Here is a 21,341-nt window from a genome sequence, read left to right as displayed (position 1 = left end):
CAGATTAAGTCAGGACAAGATTCTGGGCTATGAGTAGGGGTAGCGTAGGGGATTTCCTCCTGGCCTCCATTGTGTGACATTGTATGCCTCACCCCTGTAGGCAGTTAATTCATAGAAAGAGAGAGAAGTGACATTGGAGGGGGACAATGGATCTGAAGCCCTTAGTGCTGAATGTTCTGCCTCCTGTCACCCTGCCTGCCCTCCCCTTGTCACCCTGCCTGCCCTCCCCCTGTCACCCTGCCTGCCCTCCCCATGCCGCCCTGCCTGCCCTCCCCATGCTGCCCTGCCTGCCCTCCCCCTGTCACCCTGCCTGCCTCCCCATGCCGCCCTGCCTGCCTTCCCCCTGTCACCCTGCCTGCCTCCCCATGCCGCCCTGCCTGCCTCCCCATGCCGCCCTGCCTGCCTTCCCCCTGTCACCCTGCCTGCCCTCCCCTGTCACCCTGCCTGTCTCCCCCTGTCACCCTGCCTGCCTCCCCATGCTGCCCTGCCTGCCCTCTCCCTGTCACCCTGCCTGCCTCCCCATGCTGCCCTGCCTATCCTCCCCCTGTCACCCTGCCTGCCTCCCCATGCTGCCCTGCCTGTTCCTCAAGTTTAGCAGCAGCCATGAGCTAAACTATTTTGCATCCCCTCACTGCTGGCTCTCTTGGTGGCTCCCCAGTGCAGTGAGTGGGTGGTTTCTGGTACCTAGGGTCGCCTCCCCCAGCCATACATGGAGAGTAGGGTGGGGCAGGGTGAGATGCCACTGCTGCCTGGCAGAGGGTAGTTTGAGAGCTGGTTTGGGACAGGGCCACACAGCGGATCTGGGTTTGTGCACAGGGGCCCTGACGCCATCCAGGGCCACCTTACACATGCAGCCCCATGTAGTGCCAGCTCCCTCCGCCCACAGCTCCCCTTTTCTTGGGAGTCTCTTGATCTCTTGAGCGTAAAGGCCAGTTTAGATAGATGGGTTTGAGCCAAAATGTCACTTCCTCCTCTCCACCGTAGGTGTCTGTTCCTCACACTGGCTGTTTCTCTCTGTACTCGGCACCAACACTGTCTCTTATGTAGCCCAGGCTGGCCTTGAGCTCACTGTGTAGCTGAGGATGACCTTACTCCTCCTTTGTCTTCTGTTCTCACTGTATCCCACGAGTATGAGCGGTACAGGTGCACAGTAGGTGCCAGGAACAATGTCTTTCTGGGGCAGGTGCTCTGATGTAAACGGATCCCTCAGATCCCTCTGCCTTTGCTGCCCTCTTCCCATCCCGTGGTTCTTGGGCAGCTTGGGAATGAGCTGAGAGCTGGCACGAGGCCCCCATTGCATTGAGAGCTGCATGACATTGGGGGGCGGGGTTAACATTTGAAGGACAAAGCTGAGTTTGGAAACTGACTTTTCCATTTCCTTAGCTGTGTAGTCTCAGCTCATTATGTCACATGCAGAGCCACATCCACTAAATGGGACAAGTCCATCCCATGGCACCTGACAGGCAGCACTTGCTTTGGGCAGATATCCCTGCACAGATTCACTCACAGTCCCTTCCCAGGCTCCAGGAGTCCCCGCTGCCTTTTAAGTTGAGTGTGATGATGCCCAGAGGTGTCGGCAGCCCCATTTCTCAGAGGAGCTCAGGGAGTTAGGCAATGGTAGGCCAGAGTCACACAGCTGAGTCTGGATGCAGGTGGTCTGCACCATTTCTGTGCCTGGCACAGAGGTGGAAAACCTGGTAATCACTTCATGCCTCATCACAGGCAAATAGTGTGAGCTACGGGGTCAGAAGCTGTTTTAGGAGAAAATGCCCCAGACTGCCAGGACTCTGTGGAGCATCCGAATGTTTCTCAGTCTTTTTCTCCCGCTGTTTATAGGTGCCAGTTGGTTTGCCAGATTAGTGATTCTGCCCTCGGGCACGGTTCTACTTGCCCTGCATCCTCACAGACCTAGCTGGCCCATAGAAGGCGGAGCGTGCTGTGCAAACACAGGGCTGCTGGGAGGATGGGTGAAGAGGGATGTGGCTAGCCTCTGGCTTAGTGCTGACTTGTGATCCTCCTGTAAGAAAGGTGGATCCCACCCCTGCCTCTCACTGTCCTGTGCGCTCGAGCTCTGAGTAGAAGGCTCCAGAACAGAGGCTGACAGTCTGTGACAGCTCTTGTGGCTGCTGCTTTGGGGTTTGTGGTGTATTGACAGTTTCTGAGGCTGCTACTCCTGCAGACTTCTCTCCCTGCTTTGGAGGGCAGCACAAAGCTCACAACACGCTCCTCCTCCACTGACACGAGAGGCCTTGGTACCTATGCACACCCTCCACACTCTGTTGTTTTATCATTGCATGTGTGATGAGGCAAACGGGGCCGTGGTGTGAGTGTGGAGGTCAGAGAAGCACTCTGTGGGGTCAGTTCTCTGTGGGCCCAGGGAACTGAACTCAAGCCGGGCTTGTGCAGCAAGAACCTCTCTTTACCTGCTGAGCCTTCTTGCTGGCCCACCTCTGTGGTCTGCAGATCACCTCAAATTGGTTTGCATCCCAGTGCAGTATGAATGCAGTATGAATGCAGTTATTTGTTCCATGCTACTGTCCAGGTAAAACAAACATGAAGCCCACAGTTCACACACATCAACACAGGCAGTCTTCCCTCCAACCTCAGGTGAGTCGGTGCACATAGAACCTGCAGGAGCTGAGTGCACACAGCACCCCACACTCCAGGGGCCACAGAGTACGGTCTAGGTCAGCGCTCTCCAGTATGGGAGTCCCCACTGATTCTAGTGGTTTCTGAGTCTTTGGCATATGAGGCAAGGCAAAGCAAAGTGACTCTTTCACTTTATTCAGTTTGGCTGAATTTATACCTCTTCTCAACCCCTGTGGCAGTGCATCAGTGCCTGCTCTAAAGTGGAAGGCCCATCAGTTGGTTCATGAGAACAAGTGAGCCTGTGTTCTTTGGAGGGTGATTGGTGCCAGCTGGGGGTTGGCAGACCTGGGAACACCTAGCTCTTCAAGAGCCTCCTGGGGGCAGCCAGGTTGCCTCCATCTTCTCTGGAAGCTTCCAGTGCCTCCCTGGATTGCTTAGTTTCTTCCCACGGGAAGTCAGTAACCAGGCCCAGGAATCCTGAGCCTGAGTGTCTTGTGGGGTAGGTGAGACCCTTCTCCAGCTGGATTTCCAGAAAAGGCTGCAACAGACAAACTAAATGATGAAGGTGAGGAGTGAGTGAATTCTCGGGAGAGGGAGATCTGAGATACAGGCAGCCACTCCTTGCTCCTTCCGGCTGTGACACAAATGGCGGTCCCTGCTGGTGTTCCGGGTCCTCCTGTATGGCCGAAGCCTCCTCACAGCCCCTGTGTACAGACAGGGCAACCGAGACTCTGGTCTCAGAGGTCAGGGACTTTTCCATCTCTAGAGCCACATTCTGTAGCATCCGTATCCCAACCTCTGAGACAGGACCAAGGAGGGTTGTAGAATGTCAGGTGATGCATGTGTGTCTGTGAAGCCTGCCTTCCCCATGCTCCTCCCAGGCTGCGAGTGCCCTCTTGGCTGTTAGGTCTGTACCTGAAGCACCGTGTGCAAGCTGAGTTATGAATGCTCACAGACCGAGATGGGAAACAGATTTCCTTAGTTCTAAAGTTAGCTGGTTAGAAAAGGTCTCTCTACTCAGTGAGGCTTCAAGACACACAGGCACTTACGAAGGCACTGGTTGAGTTTGGGTGGTGGAAGCCACGCATTATCTGACTGCAGGGAGTGCCATATCCGGGTACATGGCACTCTTGGAGCTGCACAGTGCCCAGCCTGGGCAACCATTCCTGGCATTCCCTGGGTAGTGACAGGCATGCTGTTGTATTGTTTTCTTTTCCTGATGCCCAGGGCTGAGAAGAGGGGAGAGGGTGGCAGGGACTCCCCGTGGCAGCAAAGGTCTCTCCCCTAAAGGCCGTCTGGTGCTGTGGGGAGCCCGAAAGGCCCTCTGCCTCAGCCTGCCCTGACACAGCATCTCCATTGCTCCACAGGACTGTCAGGGCAGGAAGCTGTGGTGACCAGGCTCGAGGACTGGTGCTTGGAAATGAGAGCCTCCAGGGGAGGTGAGTCTACGCTGAGACCCTGTAATCCTGACACAGCCCCTTAATGCCCCCCTGTTCCCGTCTCCAGCACTGGGTGGGTGGGGGGACTTTCTGTACAGCTGTCTATTAAATTCAGGAGCATCCAAGCCTGACTCACTCCAGGAGATGGACTGTGGGTCTAGGGCAGCCTGGGCACTGCTTGCTGCACCTCCTGCGGCCCTGTGCTGTTGTTGGAGATGAATTCCATTATCCCTGCTCCCCTCAGCTGGAGGAAGAAGTCTCTTCTCTACACTGTGGGCCAGCAAGCTGCAGAGGTGCGGTCTGAACCCAGTTCTGCGGAAGTCGTGCCTGCTGCCTTCACTGCTAGGGCAGCATGGCTCCTCCTCGGGCTGCCCTCTGTCTCGTCCCAGCTGCCTAAGAGAAGCGTTTTCTTCTGGAAAAGCATGGCTTGACCCTGGCTGTGCAACTCTGGGCATTCTAGAGTTATAAAACCACAAAGCGCGGGCAGGATGTTTGCTAGACCTTAGATTCTGAAACACACGAGTGACTTAATGAGGTACAAACTGGCCATTTGATAACCTTTGCCAGTCCTGTGTTCCCTTTTCCTTCTAGGGTCACTATGTCAGTCACCAACTGAAAGTGTACACACGCATGCACGCACACATGCTTGTGCACTTACACACGTGTGCACATTCATACAGCCCCATTCTGCAAGCAGCCTACAGTTAAATCATCCCCTGCCCCAACACATACACACACAGAGCACCTTTTCACCCCAAAGAACAGTGGTTCTAATTCCACCTAGAGTGTGCTTAGCAACTTCCAGGGTGTCCTGGCACAGCAGCCATTGCAGGTGGCAGAGTTTGGATCTCTGGTCCACAGGGCGAGTTTCTTGAACCACTTGAAGGCATCCTTCCATATCTGAGTGGCTGTGGCCTCGGCAGCCCGCTCTGTCCTCTTGGAATCAGTTTTGCCCATCATGGACCCAAATTTGAAGCAGGGGGCAGCCTCAGCATTAGCAGAAGGGGGTGAGCAGCTCTTTTCCAGGAGAGGCCCCACTGTGGTCTAGTGCTCAGCTTGCTGGCCCTGGGCAAGAGTTACCTGCCTTAGCAGGCACTTCTCAAGCATGCAGCCCATTAAGCCAGTGCAGTGTCCCAGATTGTCTGTGACAGAGCTGGAAACTTGACTTCCTCAGAGATGGTGTCCACCAGGAGCCCTGGCTGTGGCCACACTGGCCGCAGCCATCCTGGCCTCAACACATTGGCCTCCAGGCTTGAGACTGCTTCCTCATGGAGTGTTCATTTCTCACTTGCCATGCCCCTGTGGGTGGCAAGCTCTGAAACTTCTCCTGTGATGATTTCTGTCAAGCCTCAGGTGAAAGCCAATGTCATGCCTCTTCTCACCTCTCTATGCTCTCAGGTGTGATCTGAGACACTCGTGGCTCCTGGTCACACAGTCTCCACAGTGACTGTGTACTCTTCCAGGAACACTCTTCCCTGCCTACCACCTGTTAACACTCTGCTGTCCAGACCTCAGCTTGGGGCTCAGTTGCAGAGGCCTTTGCTGCTCCTCTCAGTGGACCTCTTACCCCCTCAGAGTGAGCCTACAACGCTGGCGGAGTTGGAAGTGATAGATGGAGATAAATCTGGACCCACCCAGCTGATTCCAGCAAAAGGCCAAAGGGAAAGCAGGGAACTCAGACTCAGAGAGACCCTAGGGTCAAGACAGAGAACACACAGCATCCCCCATTGTCTGTTCTGTCTTCTAGTGATCTGGGCAGGACTGAGAGTAGCTGGCTCCTCTTTTCATAGGAAGCCCCTGTCTGGAAAAGCACTACTGAGTTCCTACCCTCTGGTCAGCAAGGCCTTGAGGGAGGTTATGTTACCTTCCTGTTTCAAGCATTTCCCCAGCCACCTGGTCTGGAGCCTCCAGCACTGAGCCTATCTCCATCCCTGCAGCCCAGGAGTCCTCTTTCCGCTCCTCTCCCGGGCTGGGAGCATCGTGCCCAGACCCTGCTGTGGTCCAGTCCTGCTGCACTAGCTCCCAGCTGAGACACTTCCTCCCCTCTGGGTCCTTCCAGCAGCAGCCAGCTCATTATCACACTAAGCGTGTCCTCTGTGAGTTCCCTACTTCTTCACGAGGACCTGTGCTCTGGAGACTGCCATCCTGCCTTCCTGTCTCCTGGGCTTGGTGCATGGACCTGAGTGCCAACTTGATGAGCAAGTCCCAATTGCAGGTGGAGGGGAGGACAGAACCCCCCTGCCATGGGGCATGGGGCATGGGGCATGGGGGCAGCTCAGTCTGGACCCTGGCTTGGCTGCTTTCTCATTGGGTAACCATGGGTATCTCTCCTAGCCTCATTCCCTCCTCTGTGCCACGTCCTGGTCGTACAGACACTCATTCCATCGCTATTAACTGAGCAATAGTGAGCAAGCTCGTGCAGGGAGCTGAGAACACAGTCCCCTGTCCGTGCTGCAGGGAGCTGAGAACACAGTCCCCTGTCCGTGCTGCAGGGAGCTGAGAACACAGTCCCCTGTCCGTGCTGCAGGGAGCTGAGAACACAGTCCCCTGTCCGTGCTGCAGGGAGCTGAGAACACAGTCCCCTGTCCGTGCTGCAGGGAGCTGAGAACACAGTCCCCTGTCCGTGCTGCAGGGATCAGGCCTGTGGGCTATTCCTATGTGCGTACCTGCTTGCTTGCTTGCTTTTCTAATACAGGATCTCCTGTTTTTCAGGCTGGTCTCAAACTCCTGATCCTTTTGCCTTCACCTCCCACATAGCAGATGTCACAACCATTAGCCACCATGCCTGGTTTATGTGGTCCTGGTGGGGAGGGGGTCAAACCTAGGGCTTTGCGCTTGCTGGGCAGGCACAGTGCACCCACTGAGCTACATCCCCAGCTGTGAGCGCCTGCACCTACATTCGAGGCCATGGTTACCTGATATGGCTGGTAGGAAATTAAACCAAGCTTGGGTTGGAGGGGCCACAGCCAAGACTAAGGCAGTGACAATTTATTGAAAGCTATCCAACTTTGTGTACCCCATCAGAAACAGAATATAGTGGAAATTTGCCAGGATCAATACAGCTGTAGTTGCCGGGATACAATAATGTAAACTGTACAGGGCACATAAGATTAATGTCCGAGACCAATAATCATGTCAGAGAAACTAAAAATGGCCTGAACGCTGCCCAGCCTAAGGGAGTGCGTCGACCTCTCAGGACCTAGAAGGTACATTGTGCCCCAGGAGCCTCGGACTCGAACCTGAGAAACCTGTGACACGTGCCTCTCCAGACAGCTAGGTCAGGCATACTCCACGGTTCCCTGCACCCAATCCTTACTTACTTACTGACTGACTTATTTATTTATTTATTTATTTATTTATTTATTTATTTATTTATTTATTTATTTCACGCTGGCTTGAACTTGGACTCCCCCTGCCTCAGCTTCCCAACTAGCTTGTATATAGGCCTGTGATTGTGTTTCTAACATTTCAATAATGACCACCATCACTGCCCTCTGTTATCACATAGCCCACTCAATCACTGATACAGAACCCCTCCTCACTGGAGCCCCACAGCCATGGTGATCAGAGTCTTGCTGTCTACCTGAGGTTCTGAGGCCACCATGTTCCCCTGGGGGAAGGGGGAATAGTACCAAGTAGGCACCTACTTGACACTGAGCTCACCTTGTCCCAGCATCCTGTTTGTTTTGCGATGGGCCTGCTGACACAGTCCTTCTCTCCACAGATGTATACCAGGTGGGCCTGCTGACCCGTCCATGAGGCGGGCCCCCTGGCTGGGCCTGCGACCCTGGCTGGGCATGCGCCTGTCGGTGCGTAAGGTGCTGCTGGCCGTGGGCTGCGCTCTGGCCCTGGTGCTCGCTGTGCAGCTTGGGCAGCAAGTACTGGAGTGCCGGGCGGTGCTCGGGGGCGTGCGGAGCCCACGGAGGATGCAACCGGAGCAGGAGGAACTGGTGATGCTCGGCGCCGACCACGTGGAGTACCGTTACGGCAAGACCATGCCGCTCATCTTTGTGGGCGGCGTGCCACGCAGTGGCACCACCCTCATGCGCGCCATGTTGGACGCGCACCCTGAGGTGCGCTGTGGGGAGGAGACGCGCATCATCCCTCGCGTGCTGGCCATGCGGCAGGCCTGGACCAAGTCAGGCCGCGAGAAGCTGCGACTGGACGAGGCAGGTGTGACAGATGAGGTGCTGGACGCGGCCATGCAGGCCTTCATCCTGGAGGTGATCGCCAAGCACGGCGAGCCGGCACGCGTGCTATGTAACAAGGACCCCTTCACACTCAAGTCGTCCGTCTACCTGGCACGCCTGTTCCCCAACTCCAAATTCCTGCTAATGGTGCGTGATGGCCGGGCGTCCGTGCACTCCATGATCACACGCAAGGTCACCATCGCGGGCTTTGACCTCAGCAGCTACCGAGACTGCCTCACCAAGTGGAACAAGGCCATCGAGGTGATGTACGCACAGTGCATGGAGGTGGGCAGGGACAAGTGCCTGCCTGTGTACTATGAGCAGTTGGTGCTGCATCCCCGGCGCTCACTCAAACGCATCCTGGACTTCCTGGGCATCGCCTGGAGTGACACAGTCCTGCACCACGAGGACCTCATTGGCAAGCCTGGGGGCGTCTCCTTGTCCAAGTGAGTGGGGCCCCACAGCTCCTCCCAGGCCCCAGGCAGCAGGTCAAGTCTGCCCTTCCTGAGCTGTGCTACCTTAGGCAAGTGTCTGTGCCTCTCTGAGCTTCAGCATCCTTCTGTGTGATGGGGAAAGAGTTGGGAATTGGGTCTCTGGTCCCCTATAGCCGTCTTGGGCTGTTGAAAAGTGCAGACAGTACATGGAAATCTCCCACTGCAGACAGAAGGCCAGGCACCCACAGGAAGCGGACGTTCACGAGACCTTCAGGCTCAACACTAGTATTTGATATTTTCTTTTCTCAAGACTGAGCTGCCCATGCTAGTCGTAGATGTGACGAGTTATTTTTAAGGAAGCACAGGCAGGGCTGGCAGTATGGCTCAGCAAGTAAAGGGAATTGCTATGCAAGCCCAGAAGCTGAGTTTGGTACCCAGAACCTACATAAAAGTGGAAAAAGAGAAGCCATGCCACAGGGTTGACCTCTGACCTGTACACCTGCACCACGGACATGTCTGGCCCTTACACATCACACACACACACACACACACACACACACACACACACAAATAAGTAAACACATTGAAAAATAAATCGTGAATAAAAGAGGAGCTGGGGCTCAGTGGCTATAATGTGCTCGCCACTCGCCATGCAAGCATGACAGCGGAGTTCTGCATCTCTGGCACCCATGTAAAAGCTACACGTGGCTGTCTCGTGAACCCAAAGGGGTGGAAGGCAGATCCTGGAGGGTCACTGGCCAGCCTGACTGGGCACAGTGAAGTTGGCAGTCACAGGAGAGACTGCCAAAAAGCAGTGAAGTGATGGAGGGCATCCACACCTGGAGTCTGTACAAATACTCATGAATAGACATGTACACATGTACATGTGCACACATAGCATTGTACATGCGTGTATACACGTGAAGGAAGCTAGACAGCATCACTAGAGCACATGGCTCCTGAGCACAGCTCTGCTTTTTCCTATGTGCAGCTTCCATGAGGCATGGCATCCTGGCTGCACTCTGACAGCTGATGGGGAAGGGATGCCCAGGGACCAGGGATGCCCAGGCCTCTTACTGCCCCATGGCCTCTGAGAAGGGAGCACTCCCCAGCCTGACAAGTCTGCCCTCTCTCCCCAGGATTGAGCGGTCCACGGACCAGGTCATCAAACCCGTGAACCTGGAAGCTCTCTCCAAGTGGACTGGCCACATCCCCAGAGACGTGGTGAGGGACATGGCCCAGATTGCCCCCATGCTGGCCCGGCTTGGCTATGATCCGTACGCAAATCCACCCAACTATGGGAACCCCGACCCCATTGTCATCAACAACACACACCGGGTGAGTGTGTGCACACAGGAGTGTGAGAATAGGCTTTGGCTCAGTGGGGGCTCCAGTCTCTGGGCTCCTGAACCTTACGTGTTCTGCCTGACAGAAATAATGGACAGATGCAGGTTTTCTACTTTGATTTGGGCCAAAAGGGAGCTCAAGGCCCACAGGTGTCCTCTTTCCCTATTCCTCTCAAAGCAGATTCATTTGTGTCGCGGGTCTCACTTCACTGCCTTTCCTGTCTCCCTGGCTACTCATGTTCATGTGTAGTCCTGTTCACCCTTCCCGTCCGTCTCCCTGGCTCTGTGTGTGTGTGTGTGTGTCCCTTCAAGTCTTGAGAGCAAACATACAAAGGATGGACACACTATTACTGTCCCCTAAGTTATCGTGTTGATTTCTCACAGTGGAGCTGTTGAAATCACTGTTCCGTGTGGCTAAGACAGCTCAGGGGAGTAAGTGGCTTCGACACAGGCATTTTGTAAGAGCAGCTCACTGGCTCATGGTCGAATCTGCTTGGCGTCACCCAGCACTGTAAGCAGTTTGAGTAGTTGGCTTTATGTCAGTTAAAATTAAAAGGCCAGGTGTGCTGTGGTGTGCTGTGGTGTGCTGTGGTGTCCTGTGGTGTGCTGTGGTGTGCTGTGGTGTGCTGTGGTGTGCTGTGGTGTGCTGTGGTGGTAGAGTCGGTAACCCAGCATGCACGAGGCCCTGGGTTCCATCCCAAGTAACAGTAGTCTAGACCTAAAAGCAGAGCCCTCACAGAAACACAATAACAGAAATGGAGTGCACACTGAGGTTCCTGTGTGTGTGTGTGTGTGTGAGAGAGAGAGAGAGAGAGAGAGAGAGAGAGACAGAGACAGAGACAGAGACAGAGAGAGAGAGAGAGAGAGAGAGAGAGAGAGCGCAGTTTTGTGTGTGTGTGCCACAGGGACGGGTCTAAAGCTCCTAGGAAAGTCAGGTTCTGTTGTATAGAACAGGAATTCTAGTGAATGCTGCTATCAGATCAATCAGATCAATTGTTTGCACCTTTTTTATTTGAAATGAAACATTGCCCCATTTTCTCCCAAAGAGCCAGAAACATTTCCTCCTTAGGTCTCTGGTCTTGGCAAGGGCCCTGTCTTGATCTCCATAGCGTTGCAACTCCCTGTTGCAAAGGAACCCCGCTGAGGAAATGCCATGTGGGAGACAGTGGGCAGGCATGAGTGCCTGAGTGCTTTGGGCAGTCTGTCTCCCCATGGGCCCTGGACCTCGGTAGCTCTGTGATGACATTGTTCCCATGTGGTTGGTTACTGTGGCTGCAAGCCACAGGTAGCTGTGACACAGGAGCTAGGCCACAGTCAGGGCACTGTCCACACCCTTAAGGCTTACCCTCTGCCTGAGTACTTTCTCTTCTCTGTCGGAGCTGGCTGGTTTTACTTGTCCTTCGGGTCTCAGCCCTTATGTGGATGCAGCGACCCAGGGTCACTGCCAACCACACCCCTCTGCCTTCCTGGCACCTCCCATGCCTGTGCTGGTTTATGTGTACTGTTACCTGCAAATCATCGGTGCCCCTCTTGGGAAAAGATGCTGCAGGGGAACAAGAACTCTAGTCACCTGATTAACACTGTCCCATGTATGGAGAGTAAGAGGCACTCAGTAAATGTTGCTGAAGGAAGATGGGTAGATAGACTGATGGATGGATGAATGGGTGGGTGGATGGATGCAGATGGATGGGTGGATGGGTGGATGGACAGATGGGTGGATGCAGATGGATGGGTGGATGGGTGGATGGACGGATGGGTATGTGAATGGGTGGGTGGATGGTTGGACAACGGACGGGTGGATGGTTGGACAACGGACGGATAGGCAGGCAGGTGGATGGATGGGTGGGTGGGTGGATGGGAGTGGATGGATGGATTTATGGATGGGCGGGTGGGGAGATGGATGGATGGATGGATGGATGGACGGACAGACGGACGGATGGGTGGTAGGTAGATGGACAGACTGATGGATTTGTGATGGATAGATGGAATAATGGGTAGATGGGTAGGTCAATAGGACACATAGATGAAAGGAGGGTGTGGGTAAGAAGTGTGTGCCTGACAGTTGGGTAGAGGGACAGATAAGTCAGTGATGACCTGGATTTCACTCTCTGCCATTTTCTCCCACAGTGACACTTATGTTCTCTCCTAGGTCTTGAAAGGAGACTATAAAACGCCAGCCAATCTGAAAGGATATTTTCAGGTTAGAAATTCTGAGTGGGTTTCCCTGGCTGGGCCACAGCTCAGAGTTGGTTCATAGCTACTCTACGTTGCCATGGATGGATGGATGGATGGATGGATGGATGGATGGATGGATGGATGGATGGATGGATGGGTGGGTGGGTGGATGGGTGGATGGGTGGATGGGTGGATGGGTGGGTAGGTGGGTAGGTGGGTAGGTGGGTAGGTAGGTGGAATGGGAGGTGGGTGGGTGGATGGATGGATAGATGGATGAGCAAGCAGGGCAATGAATGACACGTCCCCTGTCATAAGCCTAGGTAGGACTGGGTCAGGGGTGTCTCTAAGTGACTCACCTAGCTACGGTCAATCCTAGCAGTCCTTTTCTTGAGCTCTCCTGCCCCTTGTTCTCAGGCTGGAAGGTGGCTCTGGAGTCTGAGGACTTTATGCTTCTAAATTAAACACCATCCACTTAAAATGACAGTTGCCATGCACATCCCCCGACATGCTTCTTCTGTATCAGGAAATGAGAGCTGCGGGGTCACAGGGTGTGTGTTTCCCTCCGCCTCCCACAGCCGGGCCACCATCCTGAGGTGTCCCTGAGGGCCACCGTCCTGGGGTGTCCCTGAGGGCCACCGTCCTGGGGTGTCCCTGAGGACCATGGTGCAATGTCAGGGGCAGTGGAGCCCTCACCGCTGCCAGCACAGGCTGCTCCTCAGGGGCTGAGCTGCTGTCCTTCAGGTGGCGGGACGATCCTGAGACAGTCAGCTTGCAAGCCTGTTTGGTTTTTGCGTGCAGATGCTGCGCCTTTGTACCTATGGTTACATGTCCAAGGAAGCCAGATGCAAACTTCAGGCATCTTCCTTGATCTCCACACATGGACCCTTTCCACCTTGTATTGTGAGAGTCTCTCAGTGAATCTGGGGTTCACCAATTGGGCTGCACCAGCTGGCCACTGAACCTCAGGCATCCTCCTGCCTCTGCCTTGCCAGCTGTTTGCCCCCTTGTCTAGGTGGTGCTGGGATCTGAACTCAGGCTGGCATGCCAAGCACACCCGCTGAGTCGCTTCCCCAGCCTGTGTTTCATTCATTTTAGAAAAATGGACTAGCCCACGAAGTCGCCACTTTAATGGTCAGGTTACCCTGTCTGAGTTCAGGGACAGCTGCTTTTTGCTGTTGCCCTCTTCGGCCCACCCGTACACATTTTGTGCTGATTGTACTTCCGTGGCCTGCTGACAGGATTTCCCTGTCTGCTGGGGGAGGTGCTGGCCCTTTTGGATGACCACATCGGGCTTACTGAGTGCCTAGCCAAACCGTATCAGATGCTTTCTTCCCACGAGTTCTAGATGTCCTATGTGGGGACCAAAAACCAAAACAAACACCAAACACCAAACGTGTTCTCTTAGATCACAGCTTTAAGGACTGGGTTGGCACTGGGGGTGGAGGCCTGGGGCTGTGGAACAGATGGCTACAAACAAAATATGGCCCTGTCACCTAGGAGATCCTACGGATACAGCTACAGTCGTCTGTCTTAAGCACAGTGTGTCCTCGTGTGCCCCCCAGAAGGGAAAAGCAAACCCCCACACCCACCACTTGAGCTTGAAGTCTTCCGTCTTCCTGTCTCCCTGCAGGTGAACCAGAACAGTACCTCCCCACACCTGGGAAGTTCGTGATTTCCAGGTGAGCCTTCTCACTGCACCACTGAGGCTGCCAGCCCTGGCTGCAGTGCCCGTCTTTTAAGCCTTCTCTCGGATAGGTCTACTAAGGTGGACAGCCCCATCCCCATCTCGTTTCCATGGCGACTGGCTAGGGACCTATTTATAGAATAGAGGCTTACTCTGGGCTCTGGATTGGGGGTCGGGAGGGGGTTAGTAGGGACCAATGCTAGACCAAAGCAAAAGGAGGCTTCTCATGCTGGGAAGGACATGGAGGACCATGGAGATAGAGATCCTAAGGCACACCTATCATGCTCGCCCGTGTTAACAGCCTCAGCCTTGGCTCAGGGCATACAGTTGTTCTCACAGTACTCATCCTTGGGCTCCTCCAAGAGTGCATGAGGTGTTGGGCCAGAGGCACATAGGTGACAAGACACAGCTCCACTCCTACAGAGAGCCCACGGCCTTCTGTGTCACACAGCAGGAGGCTGGCTTCCTCCAGTCCTGTTTGCAGCCTTGGCTCTGTCAGAATGACTTTAAGTGCCTGTTTCACTAAGAGGTAGGGAAGGGATTTTGAGCTGGCATGTGCAGTCTCTTGACTATCAGGACTCCCTCAGTGGCTCTGCTGATGGCTTCATTCCAGAGAAAAGGACATGGAAGAGAACCCCACCCCCTGACTGCTGCTTCCTTCACCTCCTGCTCCTGTTAGGGTCCTCAGTCAGCCTACAGCCGGTGCTAACCTGATTGGCTGTTTAAATGAGATGCGACATATAGGGTTCAGTAGCCAGCCTGGCGTGGATTGGCTTGGAATGGTTGTATCAATGCCTCTTTTCTCTGAAACTCATCATTTTTTGGAGGGTCGGGGCTGTTGAAGCTAAGGCTTCACGCACATTCAGGCAACAGATGTACCAAGGAGCTGTCTTCCTGCCCTCTTACTTTGAGATGGGACCTCACTTATGCCCAGTGTGGCCTTCAACTCACTCTGTAGCCTCAACAGCCCTCAGAGAAGATAGTTGAGGCCAGATTAAAATGTAGGTGAGAACCCAAGAGCCAGTTTTAAATATAGATTCTCCCAGGCCATCTGGAGAGAGAGAGAGAGAGAGAGAGAGAGAGAGAGAGAGAGAGAGAGAGAGAGAGTGTGTGTGTGTGTGTACTGAGCACTCCTAGGAACAGAGACCTCTGTGGGCACCTGCACCTACATGTGCACAGACACACTATAAACAAACTAGGTCCCGTGTTGTTATGCACATCTTTAATCCCATCACTCAGGAGGCAGGGTGAGCTGTATCTCTGTGAGTTCTATGCCAGCCCGGTCTATATATGACGTTCTAGTACAGCCAGTGTTATGCAGCGAGACCTGTCTCAAAAATAAACGAGCAGAAACGCTGTGTTTCAGCATCGCCCGCACTGACACCACCTCCCCTTCTCAGTCTCCACAGGGCTCAGATGCCTGAGTCCTCGACCTGCACACGGAAGCTGGACTAACCCAAGCACATGGCTCTCGGTCATGCCAGGATGGAGCAGTCATACATCTCGGCAGAAGCTAGCTCAGAACCTCTGTTCTGGGCAACACCGAGGAGGGAGAGACTACTTCGGTTTCAGAGACTTGGGGATTTTCTATTTTTTTTTTCTCCTTGAGAACTTTTTTTAAAAGAATTGAATTTGCTATCTTCCCTAATGGACAGGCTCCTTGGTGACCTCATCTCCTGGGATAAGACCTGTGACCCGTGCCTCTCCTTGACTGGACGCTGAACTCAAAGGATCTATTTAAGAGTTTAATATATGGGCTCTCCTCTCTTTAGTCCTACTCAGTTTCACAGAGAAAAGAAATTAATTATTTGAATAAAGTAGACAGGCTGCTGTCTGTGCCTTACTTCACACAGTGAATAGATGTCTTCTCTTCCCTCACAAGCGGAAACTGGTGACACGGGAGAACATGCCAATGCTGCCACAGGCACTGCTGGCTCCCGTCACCCCCACAGTAAATGAAAAAGTGAGATCACAGGCAGAGTCCAGAAGGGTCAGTGTGGGAGGTAAAGTTTGTGTGCACATGGGTGATTCTCTCCACAAGGATGAATGACAACAGGGACAGAGCGCTCAGCTCAGCTGTTACACCTGGGTTTCGTTGGAGATGAAGCAAGCAGACATGATACACATCTACCAGCCCCTCTGCAGAATGTGGCCCGAGGCTCCCTCCACCCTCTGGAGGGTGTGGCCCGGGGCTCCCTCCGCCCTCTGGAGGGTGTGGCCCGGGGCTCTCTCCGCCCTCTGGAGGGTGTGGCCCGAGGCTCCCTCCGCCCTCTGGAGGGTGTGGCCCGAGGCTCCCTCCGCCCTCTGGAGGGTGTGGCCCGAGGCTCCCTCCGCCCTCTGGAGGGTGTGGCCCGAGGCTCCCTCCGCCCTCTGGAGGGTGTGGCTCGGGGCTCCTTTCTTATTTGTTTTTTTTTTTTTTGTTTTTTTTTTTTTAAGACCTTCTAGATACTTCTTTCGGGGAGAATGTACTAGTTAGTACCTTGGAGATGATCTCTCTCGGGCCGCCAAAGACCCATTTTAGCCTTGGGCCTGCCGATTTCGCTGTACATCGTGGTCCCTAGACGCTCTGTAACCAGCTGGGCCAAGAACAACTTCATAAGGGCTGAGAAGCGCCCACACCTGGCCTGACTTCTTGGGAGCAGCTGTGAGGCTTAGGAAGGCCATGGCTTGCAGCATCCTGGGATTATGGATTTTGGAGGCAGGCTGACTTTTGCGTTGCTCCCATACCTGACAAGCAAGGACAGATTTACCTTGGCCCGTAGTTTCCATCATGGCAGGACGCATGTGGACAGATTTCAGGTCACAGTGGGATGTGATGCTGAGAAGGGAGTCCCAGGGCCCAAGGGGTCGTCCCTTTCCCTTCCTCTTGAGTCTGACCCCCAGCTGTGGGATGCTGATGCCCACATACATATGTGTAGGGGTCGGAAAACAACCTGTGGGAGTCCATTCTGTCCCACCCCATGTAGGTCTGGGGACTGAACTCAGGACATCAGACTTGGTAGCAAGCACCTTTGCCTATGGCTTCTGTGATTTTTTTCTGGTCGTTCAGCAACGTCCTCAGTTTGCCGGGCATGCTTCCTTCCACTTGACCCCCATCCTGCTGGCATCAGGCATTCCTGGTCTCCGTGCATACACATCCATGGAGCCTACCCCCTGTGTCTCTGCCAGGCACTTACAGGATCAGCAAGGTGTGGCTAATAATGCCGGAGAAAATTGTTGATGGCTTGGTCTGCTTCTGGTCAGTTGAGCCAGGCAAAGTGCACCGTAGTGAGCTGTCACATTGAGCCCAGGCTACAATGTGACACCCTGTCTTGAAGTTTTTTAAATCTTTTTTTAATATTTAATTCTGTGTGTGTGTTTGTGGGCTCAGGCACGTGTGGGATACACACTACCACATATGACTTTACATGGGTGCAGAGGCCCCAAACTCATGTCCTTCATATGAGAGAATCTAGCAAAAGTTTCCGGTGTCCTACTGTGTCAGGCGTTGTAAGTCATGGAGAGGAGCTTCAAAGTACACAGGCAGCAGTGAGTTCGATCCTTGGGATCCATGTTAAGCTGGAAGAAGAGGCCCAACCCCACCCTGCTATCCTCTGATCTCCACACACAGAAGAGATGGGCCTAATGGAGATTCCTCCTCAAGGTGTACATCCAAGCGGCTGATGTCCAGCCACAGAAGGAGTCACGGCTGTGACTGTACACCTGCCCATGCACCCAAAACACTGGTTACGGAGTTTTTGTCAACTGCTACTGGCCTGCCTATGCCATCAGCTCCTCCAAAAAGCTTAATAATTTCCATTTTAAGACGCTGGTGAGAGGGTCTGTGGGTAAGAATCCTTCCTGGGGGAGGTGTGAACAGTGTCCTTAGATCCTGACAAACCAAGATCCCACTGCAGTTCCTGGGAACGGAAATGTAAGAAGACCTTACAGAGGGTTGGGGATTTGGCTCAGTGGTAGAGCGCTTGCCTAGCAAGTGCAAGGCCCTGGGTTCAGTCCCCAGCTCCGAAAAAAAGAAAAGAAAAAAAAAAAGAAGACCTTACAGAGCTTGGGTTGGGGGCTGCTGGCAGTAGTGTAAGTGCCTCAGAGCAGACACAGTGGGAAGTCCTCACAGGTAGGATAGTAGCTTCCCTTAGTCTTTCCTGCCCTTATCCGGCCCCTCCTTGGGACCCCAGACCAAGTACAGGTAGTTCAAAATTTCAGACAATTGCTTGGGAGTGGCTCAGTGACTTCTCACTCTGAGGGAACGTCGATCGATGGTCAACAAGCCCGGGGTATGGTGATCATTGGTGAGCAGACACAGCTGGTCTCTTGCAGATAGCTACACTTAGGCTTGGAGAACAGCACCTCACAATAGACACTTTGCTACAAAGCACAGTGATGTTCATCCCAGGAACCACATGGTAGAAAAGGAGAACCAACTCCTTCAAGCTGACTTTTGACATCTACATGAGTACTGTGGCATACACTGGTGTCCCCCCCCCCCCCGCCCACACACACACAAACAAAACATATAACACACAATACAAACCCATCTGTTTTAGTTAGGGCTTTACTGTTGTAAACAGAAACTATGACCAAGGCAGCTCTTATAAGGACATTTAGTTGGGGCTGGCTTATAGGTTCAGGGTTCAGTCTATTATCATCAAAGGCAGGAGCAGGGCAGCATCCAGGCAGGCCTGGTGCTGGAGGAGCAGAGAGTTCTACATCTTCATCTGAAGGCTGCTAGGGGAAGACTGGCTTCTAGGCAGCTAGGATGAGGGTCTTAAAATCCACACCCACAGTGACACACCTACCCAACAAGGCCACACCTCCTCCAATAAGGCCACACCTCCTACAACAAGACCACACCTCCTCCAACAGGGCCCCACCTTCTCCAACAAGGCCACACCTTCTCCAACAAGACCACACCTTCTCCAACAAGACCACACCCGCTACAACAGGGCCACACCTCCTCCAACAAGGCCACACCTCCTCCAACAAGGCCACACCCACTCCAACAAGACCACACCCGCTACAACAGGGCCACACCTCCTCCAACAAGGCCACACCCACTCCAACAAGATCACAACTTCTAATAGTGCCACTCCCTGGGATGAGCATATACAAACCATCACACCTTCTTCCACCTGGGGTCAATGGCTCATATCTTCAATCCTAGCACTCAGGAGACAGAGGCAGGGGATCTCTGTGAATTGATGCCAACCTTGTGTATATAGCAAGCTATAAGCCAGCCAGGGGACAACAACAAAAACCCCTTCTTACATGTATCCAAAGAGGAGCCTCTGCCTCCAAGGACGGACACTGTTACTTGCATGCACAGGAGGCTCACGGCTGGGCAGCAGAAAACACTCAGATATTCCCGTCCTTCTGCTGAGCTGCATGCCGAGAGAGCTCAACCTACCATTGTGGCACCTTCGGGTTTGAGAGTTACTGAGTCAAGCTCCGTGACACTTCAGGCAGACACTGACAGTCCTATCTTCCAGAGCTTTCCTCATTCCTAGCCAGAGTGCCCAGAGGCTTCCTGAACTTCCAGTTAGGTGTTCTCTACGCTCATAGCCGAGCTTCCTTATTACAGGGCAGTCTAAGATAACCAGGCTGCCCACTGTCCAGGCATCCCTGAACAGATGTTTCAGAAGTGACTGGTAATCTTTCGACATGAGCCTGCAGTCTTCTGCTTCAGTTTGTGTGCAATGCTCTCTCCGTGAAGAAGTCACTTATAGAAGAGCACACAGACAGACTTGGGATATCCCCCCTCAGGCATGCTCATTGTCAGAAACGCTGGTGTAGGCAGACCCCCCAGGTTGTTCTTCTGGCACCGCCCACTAATTTGCTGAGCTAGGGTCTCTCAGTGGCCTGGAACTGGCCATGGAGACTAGCCCGGCTGGCGAGCAAGCCTCAGGGGTTCAGCTCTCTGCCTACAGCTCACTCTGTAGACCAGGCTGGCCTGTAACTCAAAGATCTCCCTGCCTCTGTCTCGCAATAGCTGGGACTAAAGGTGTACGCCCCTACACCTGGCTTAGCTCCTCAGGCTTTGAGGCAAGCGTTATCCATCAAGCTGCGTTCCCAGCACACCTGTGTGCTTTAAGTTTTCCCCTAAATATTTTTATAGTTAATTCATAGCCGTTTGGCCCACCAGTATGTCTACCTGACCACGCCCATGCCTGGTGCTCAGGGAGACAGAATTGGGCATCGGAACTGCCTCTGGAACTGGAGCTACAGACAGTTGTAAGCCATTATGTGCGTGCTGGGAACCGAATCCAGGTCCTCTGAGAGAGAGACAAGTGCTTCTACCTGCTGAGCCATGAATCCAACCCCTCCCCCATGCCCTGCGCGCCTCTGAGAGGCGGTCCGCTTTGCAGATCTCACCAAGCAGCCCAGCTCTCTCTGTCGCGCAGGGCCTCCGGAGAGACTAAAGCTGAAACCCTGCGCGAAGCATTTAAAGGGAAACCAGGTTTGCTGATCTCAGCCCATCTGGGTTTCCAACCCCGCCAAGTTCAGTACATCGCGTCTATTTTCGTAACAGGCTTCAGAATAAGAACGGGACATGTGCCATGGCAGAATGTCACCGTCCTAAGAAAGAGTACATGTGCTAGACTTTAAAAATATCAGCTTTAAAATTGCCACCTAAGGATTGTTTCTATGGTACCAGCCTATTTAAAGTTGTAACAGAGCCCGGCTCCCCACACCCCACACGATCTTTTGAGTGGATGCAGAAACTGCACCGGGAGCGGTCAGGAGCACGCGCGGTGGGGCGGCAATGGAGGCGCTCTCTGTTACCTAAGAGAAGAGAGTGGATACTGAAGCTCATCTGCTTACATTCCAACTTGCTGCGTGTTGATGCCCTCTTTCACGGCCTTCGGGGGTGGGGGTGGGGGTGGGCCTGGAGGAATGGGGGGGTGGGGGTGGAGGCGGGGATGGAGGAATGGGGGATAGGACAGGATGAAAATGAGTGTCCTAGGGCCCTGCCATACTCCTGATGGCCTTGTCATTTAGGAACCCCATCTGAGATGGCTACAAATGTGACTGCTTCACTAGGAATCTAGGCACGGGCTTGAATGTCCCCAAGTCCCAAGGCTAGCATTTGAACGGAGAAGATTTTGGTTGGGGGTTGGTTGGAGACAGGGTTTTAGGCAACAGGCTGTGTAGCCTTGGTTGTCCTAGAACTCACTCTGTAGACCAGGCTAGCCTTGAACTTAGAGATCCACCTGCCTTTGCCTGCAGAGTACTGGGATTGAAGGCATGCACCGCCACCATCCAGCCTTGAACTGAGAAATCTTGATGAAAAAGGACATAGCACCAACCTATGAGTTTGGGGGGCTTTCCAAAGTTGTTGGCTTAAATTCCAGGGTCTCATATCCATTCTACCTCATGTCACTTCTCAGAATGAGAAAGAGAAAGAGAGAGAGAGAGAGAGAGAGAGAGAGAGAGAGAGAGACAGACACAGACACAGACACAGACACAGAGAGACAGAGAGAGAAAGAGAG

At 53.6% G+C, this 21,341-nt stretch overlaps 1 protein-coding gene across 9 annotated transcripts in view; it reads left to right on the top strand.

Annotated features, from left to right (window-relative positions):
* Tpst2 (tyrosylprotein sulfotransferase 2) overlaps nt 1-15,714 on the top strand; it is a 42,209-nt gene extending 26,495 nt beyond the window's left edge. For 2 of the 9 annotated variants that reach the window (XM_039089270.2, XM_039089272.2), the window contains exons 2-7: nt 3,957-4,028; nt 7,753-8,664; nt 9,792-9,990; nt 12,148-12,198; nt 13,804-13,852; nt 15,258-15,705. In XM_039089270.2, the coding sequence (XP_038945198.1) occupies nt 3,957-4,028; nt 7,753-8,664; nt 9,792-9,990; nt 12,148-12,198; nt 13,804-13,845 (1,276 nt within the window). In that variant the 3' untranslated portion in view covers nt 13,846-13,852; nt 15,258-15,705. Of the gene's footprint in view, nt 1-3,956; nt 4,029-7,752; nt 8,742-9,791; nt 9,991-12,147; nt 12,199-13,670; nt 13,853-15,257 lie in introns of those variants that run through there. The other 7 variants (XM_063271218.1, XM_063271220.1, XR_010056380.1 and 4 more) reach the window with 6 other exon arrangements.
* The last annotated feature ends 5,627 nt before the right edge of the window (nt 15,715-21,341 follow it).

This window comes from Rattus norvegicus, chromosome 12, assembly GCF_036323735.1.
Source record: "Rattus norvegicus strain BN/NHsdMcwi chromosome 12, GRCr8, whole genome shotgun sequence".
In the NCBI taxonomy this organism is placed as follows: Eukaryota; Metazoa; Chordata; class Mammalia; order Rodentia; family Muridae; genus Rattus; species Rattus norvegicus.
The sequence above is the reverse complement of the archived record's forward strand: the minus strand, read 5'-3'. Positions and strand labels throughout refer to the sequence as shown.